Source organism: Salvia hispanica, chromosome 3, assembly GCF_029641045.1.
Source record: "Salvia hispanica isolate PSC_SH4W2 chromosome 3, Shi_PSC_v1, whole genome shotgun sequence".
Classification (NCBI taxonomy): domain Eukaryota; kingdom Viridiplantae; phylum Streptophyta; class Magnoliopsida; order Lamiales; family Lamiaceae; genus Salvia; species Salvia hispanica.
The window spans coordinates 56,162,498-56,168,497 of record NC_142694.1 but is presented as its reverse complement, the minus strand read 5'-3'; the positions used below and the strand labels follow the sequence as shown (position 1 = coordinate 56,168,497).

At 38.3% G+C, this 6,000-nt stretch overlaps 1 protein-coding gene across 2 annotated transcripts; it reads left to right on the top strand.

Annotated features, from left to right (window-relative positions):
* The first annotated feature begins 1,736 nt into the window (after positions 1 to 1,736).
* On the top strand, positions 1,737 to 3,911 carry LOC125210646 (putative carotenoid cleavage dioxygenase 4, chloroplastic). 2 transcript variants are annotated; one of them, XM_048110197.2, is made up of 2 exons: positions 1,737 to 3,176; positions 3,520 to 3,762. In XM_048110197.2, exons 1-2 carry the CDS (start codon positions 1,798 to 1,800, stop codon positions 3,620 to 3,622), a joined length of 1,482 nt encoding a protein of 493 aa, XP_047966154.1. In that variant the 5' UTR covers positions 1,737 to 1,797; the 3' UTR covers positions 3,623 to 3,762. The 2 variants fall into 2 exon arrangements, with proteins under 2 accessions (XP_047966154.1, XP_047966153.1); XM_048110196.2 differs by having other exon boundaries at positions 1,745 to 3,176; positions 3,506 to 3,911.
* Positions 3,912 to 6,000: the final 2,089 nt, after the last annotated feature.

The window sequence follows — 6,000 nt, the reverse complement described above, 5'->3', positions numbered from 1 at the left end:
ATAATTAAATAAATTTTAAATTAAATAAGTTTTAAATTAAATCAACATAGAAATATTTGTTAGTTACAACACTTATATTGGTCGTTACAATAAAGAAAATTACCATCCTTAACACATACACACTTTAATATTGAAATACTATCACTATTTAATTGATGTAAATATTTAATATACAGCTAAAAAATATAATTAGGACAATGATATCGCGATAAAAAGATAAAATAATGTACAACAAAATAAATAAAAAACACACATATATAAACATTAGAACAATAAAATAAAAGTTAATTAGTCATGTAAAATAGAGAAAAGAGATATACTAAAACACAAACCACATCTACCGTTGACTCTTCTTCAGCCTTATTTTTCTTCTTAATCACTAAATTGTGATTTATGTGGTATGCATATACGCAAATACAAATATGATATTTTATGGTTTTTGTCTTCTTTGCTTCCTTCAGTCAATTTCATTGACTTTAGGTGTTTTTCTTTGCATGAAAATTATGGAAGTGACGAATTTGACGACAAATGCGTAACGTTGTAGGTTCCAAATATTATAGATAGTCAACGTCCACGCCAACTACTTGTCTGTGGGCTGTCCCCCTCCCCGCCCCGGCGCATCCGTCCAACGCAATAGAGAATCTCACGCTTCATTCCACAAATTATCCATTTTTTAAAAGTGGAATAGAGAAAAAATTAGAGAAAGAGGGAGAGAGAGTTGGAATGGTGTGAAAATAATGAGGGGAATTAGTTTTATTTATAGGCAAAAAAATCGAGAAAAAAAAAATCCCGGCGGCGCCGCGGCTGATGGGCCGCGCAATAACCCGCTGCGGGCACCGCCGCGGCCACTACGCCCGTCCACACCGACTAGTTGGCTGAGGGCTGTCTGCCCCTCCCCGCCCCGGCTCATGCGTCCTCCGTGCTCCCCTATTACGGACACTCTTAGTAATGTGGAGTCCATTACTAAAAATAATAAAACATAAGTATAACAAGTATGGCGAATGGACAAAAAGAAATTAATGACAATGTGTGGCGGCCGGAGTGAGTAGTATTCAGACAGTAAGGTAGCGATGAGCTTTGTAAACAAAGCAATTTTGTTGTTTGGCGAGCATTCTAGTGTCAGCTTTCCTCAGTTATGATAAAACGATACTCTTTAAGTGCTCGATAATTCTATTTTAACGAACACCTTTGTTTGATTATCGAATATTTCGATGTTCGCTAAATCTAGTTTTTTTAAAGTAATATTGACGCCTTATACCAGTCACTAATTTTATTATTCCAAATTTTATCATGCCGACAAATATCTTTTACTTGAATCGTTTGCCCTTCATATCACAGCCATACAAATTTCTAAAACATTATCTTTTTAAGTCATGACCCTTTTAGGATTGTGTGGAACGGATAATTGATGACTTCTGCGGCTATACAGAATCATACTCCCCCATCCACCAATTAAAAAGTGAATTGTTTATGAATTATAGTACTATTTATATTATTTTATTTTTATTACATGGATGTCCTATTTCATTCAACTGTTTACACTTATAATTCAGTATAAAACTAATATTGAAAATGAGTCTCACCTTTCACTTACTTTTTTCATTTTCTATTTCTCTCAAAATTAAACAATTTTTAAAATTCGTATCAAATCAAAAGAAATCTTTGTATAACTTGATGAACATCATATCAATTTTATTTGCAACATGTAACACGTTGTAAAATAAAAACAGCACTAGTTTCTAGTGCTTTATAAAATCCCCATGCACCCTCTTCTCTAAATATCGCAGTATCACAAATATGACAACCCTAGTTTCTTTCTTTTCCACTTTTCAAAATGCTTCATCACATAACATTCACTCAACTAGGTCTCCTTACCCAACAATCACAGCAGCTAAATCACTTCAAATCCGCAAAAACACACTAAACCAACAAACCTTTGATCAAAATATCAACAATCCATTACCCTTCAAAAAACTACCACTTCTTGCAACCATCTTCAACACACTAGATAACTTCATATGCGACTTCCTCGACCTTCCCCTCGCCCCATTTCTCGACCCCAAACAAGTCCTCTCCGGCAACTTCGCCCCCGTGGAGGAGCTCCCCCCGACCGCCTGCGACGCCGTGGAGGGCTCCCTCCCCAGCTGCCTCGACGGCGGGGCCTACATCCGCAACGGCCCAAACCCTAACTTCTTCCCAAAGGGGCCCTACCATTTCTTCGAAGGCGATGGGATGCTTCACATGATCAAATTCTCCCACGGCAAAGCCACATTCTGCTGCCGCTACGTCAACACACACAAGCACGCAGTGGAGAGTGAATTCGGCTATCCTTTTGTCCCAAGCATCTTCTCCTCCTTCAGTGGCGGCCTATTATCTTCGATCTCCCGCTTCCTCCTGACTGCAGCTAGGGTTAGCGCCGGCCAATTCGATCCGATCAAGCACGGATTCGGCACCGCCAACACCAATTTAGCCCTAATTTCCGGCCGCCTCTTCGCCCTCTGCGAGTCCGATCTCCCCTACGCCGTCCAATTGACACCGGAGGGAGACATAATCACCCTCGGCCGCCACGATTTCGGATCGCCGGAGCCGTTTCACCGGATGACGGCGCATCCGAAGGTGGATGTGGTGACCGGAGAGGCCTTCGCCTACGAATACGGCAGCGGCGCGCGTCCGTTCCTGACGTATTTCCGGATCGATTCGAGCGGGAAAAAGCACAGATCTGTGGCGATAAACTCAATCGAGAGGCCGATTTCGATTCACGACTTCGCGGTGACGGAGAAGTACGCCGTGATACCGGATATGCAGATCGTGGTGGATCCGTGGCTGATTTTGCGGGGGAGGACGCCGGTGGGGGTGGATCGGGGGAAGGTGGCGAGATTGGGGGTTATTCCCAAGTATGCGGAGGATGAGGCGGAGAGCGTGTGGATTGAGGCGGCGGGGTTTAATCCGCTGCACTGCGTGAATGCGTGGGATGAAGACGGCGGCGACACGGTGTGCGTGGTGGCGACGAATGCGGCGGCGGTGGATCGGTTGATGGAAAACATTGATTGCGCGGAGATGACGATGGAGATGGTGGTGGTGGATTTGAAAGGGAAGAAGGTGGAGAGGTATAAGTTGTGTGATGAGTTTCTCGAATTTGGAATCATCAATCCTGCTTATGCTGCTAAGAAAAACAGGTTCTCTCTTTACTCAGACTGTCCGTCATTAAACGTAACACTGTTACGAGGTCAATTACTAAAAATAGTATTGATAGACAGACTGAAAAAGAAATTAGTGACTAGTAATAGCGATTTATTACTTTTGATAGATGAACCGAAAAGGAAATTAGTGACTAGTAATAGTAGGGAATAATTTATTTTTCTCATAACTATATTTTCTATACATTAATTAGAAATATGTAAGTATTTTTGCATGAAGAAATAAAATTGTCTTTATCAAAGATACAATTGACAATCACACAATAATGGAATATCCATGTCTAATACTATTATTGATATTTATTTAGGTACATTTATGCAGTAATACTAGGGGAGAAACGGTCGGTTGGGGTGGTGAAGCTAGACCTAACCCTACTAAACAAGGAGGTTGGTGGCGATTGCACGGTGGCCGAGCGCCAGTTTGAGCCGGGCTGCCACGGTGGCGAACCGTTTTTTGTGGCGAGGGAGCCGAACAATCCGGCAGCGGAGGAGGACGACGGCTATTTAGTAGCATATTTTCACTATGGCAGAAGTGAAGAATCGAAATTTGTGGTAATGGATGCCAAGTCTCCTACTCTAGAGATAATCGCCAGCGTGAAGCTGCCGCAGCGCATGCCCATGGGCTTCCACGGCCTCTTTATGTCGGAGACTGACCTTCAAACTAATTATATTAAATAAAAACTTAAATGTTGATTCAGTCAACTATTTCCGTAACTGGATCTATATATATTAGGCCGGGGTATTCAGTCGGACCGACTTATCGGTTAACCGACAAAAATTTGAACAAGAAAAAGAACCGGAATCGGGACCGAAAAGTGTTCGATTAGAACGGTTATAACTGGTCGGCTAAATCGGTTAAAAAAAACAAAATAAAAAAATAAAATTTATTAAACTAATTTAAATATATTTTTTGGGCTTTTAGTGGTGGACTATATAATTCAAATACAAACTTTTCAAGCTTATGCCACCCACTTCTCACAATTTATAGCGATTTCTTCTTCCCTTATTAGTTACACGTTTAATGTGAGACAAATTCATTGCCACTTTTGCTTCTCTCCTATTCTAATTCTCATCTCTAGTCTGTAGTTGATAGTTGATGTAGATATGTAACATATAGCAATTAGCAATTGAAGTCATATGTGGTTCAACTTACACTAAATTCATTATCATAATTTATAGTATAATTTTCAAATATCCAAACTTCAAAAGATTGTCTAAGAATAAGAAGTGCTATAAAAACAAATATCATCGTTGCTTTATCAACATTGGGCACTTTGCAATTATTATAATGCAACACAAACATTTTTTTGTACTCGTTGATATATGATGTTGAAGTATTTTTATGGTATTTAATTATATTTTTTGGTTATTTTGGTTATTTTGGTTATTTTGGGGGATTTTTTATCAGTTATAACCGAGAACTGAATGATATCTTAAACCAAAACCAGTACCAAACTGAAACCGATGCTTTCGGTTATCGGTTAAATCAAAATTTAATACTCCCTCCGTCATATAATAGATGACACACTTGGAGAATGGCACAAGATTTTAGTAGATGTTGTTTTGTGTGTTAGATGGAGAGAGAAAATAGTATATTTATATTAATGTAAGATAGTTTTTTCCATAAAAGAAAATGTGACATCTTTTGTGGAACAAACTAAAAAGGAAAGTGTAATATCTATTATGGGACGAATGGAGTATATGAATAAGAGAGAACAACTAATTTAAAAGAAATTAACCTTCAATCGATCTCCAAATCATACTCCCTCCATACCACTCTAAGTGAGGCTTCTAGATTGACACCAGATTTTATATAGTATTATGTTTTGTGAGTAGAGTAGAGAGAATAAAGTAAGATAGAGGAAAAAAATAGATAGAGTGATGTTTCTATATTTAGAAATGTGTCATCTAGAATGAGATTGAGCTAGTAGGTTTTTGTCTGTATACAACTTTGGATCTTCTTATCCACTAATCTGTAGTTATTGGATGGACAATAACTATCAAATGTTGGGACTGGACATGCGATTGAATACGTGCAAATAATTAACTCTCGAATAGATATGATGTTTGCACATGTGTATACGTGTGATGTAGAGGATGGCGCACACTGTTGTGTTGTTATGTCCTCACTAGGCCCCACACACCATGGCTTCTGCTTGTGGTTACATTCCATGCCTCTCTGCCCCCACCCCCTATTCATTTATTCCGGCTTCGATATGTCAGCTGCCTGTCTTAATCCGACTTCCCGGCGGCTTTCCCTCAATTATGCCTTCTCTCTCTACCAAATAAACAAATCTTTTTTTTAAAATGCCCTTTTTCCCTAACTACTTCTATCCCCGTATATAACCAATGCCCACACCCAGTGGCGGAGCCAGGATTTTAATCATGGGGGGTCTAAATTACTATTTAAATTTTGTTAATTTGTCCCGGTGTCAAGTTGTTTCAGTATCTACAATATGAAATTAACTCGGATATAAGTAATAGAGAGATATACGCAAGAGATGGATAATGAGATAATTAGAGGATGGTAATAAAATAGAGATACAGTGACGACGTCAACATCGATATAATTAAAGAATATAGTAATTATTTTATAATATAGAGCATAGTATTAACATTAATTTTGCTAATATTATATACTTATTTATGTAATGAAAGAGTTATTTTCTATTCATAAATACCATAACATTAAAATTGATTTTAAATAATATTATACTATGGCTGGCATATTTACATATTTATGTTCTTAAATTATGAAAATAATTCTTAACAGTTACAAAAGAAAATATATAGAAAAATATTA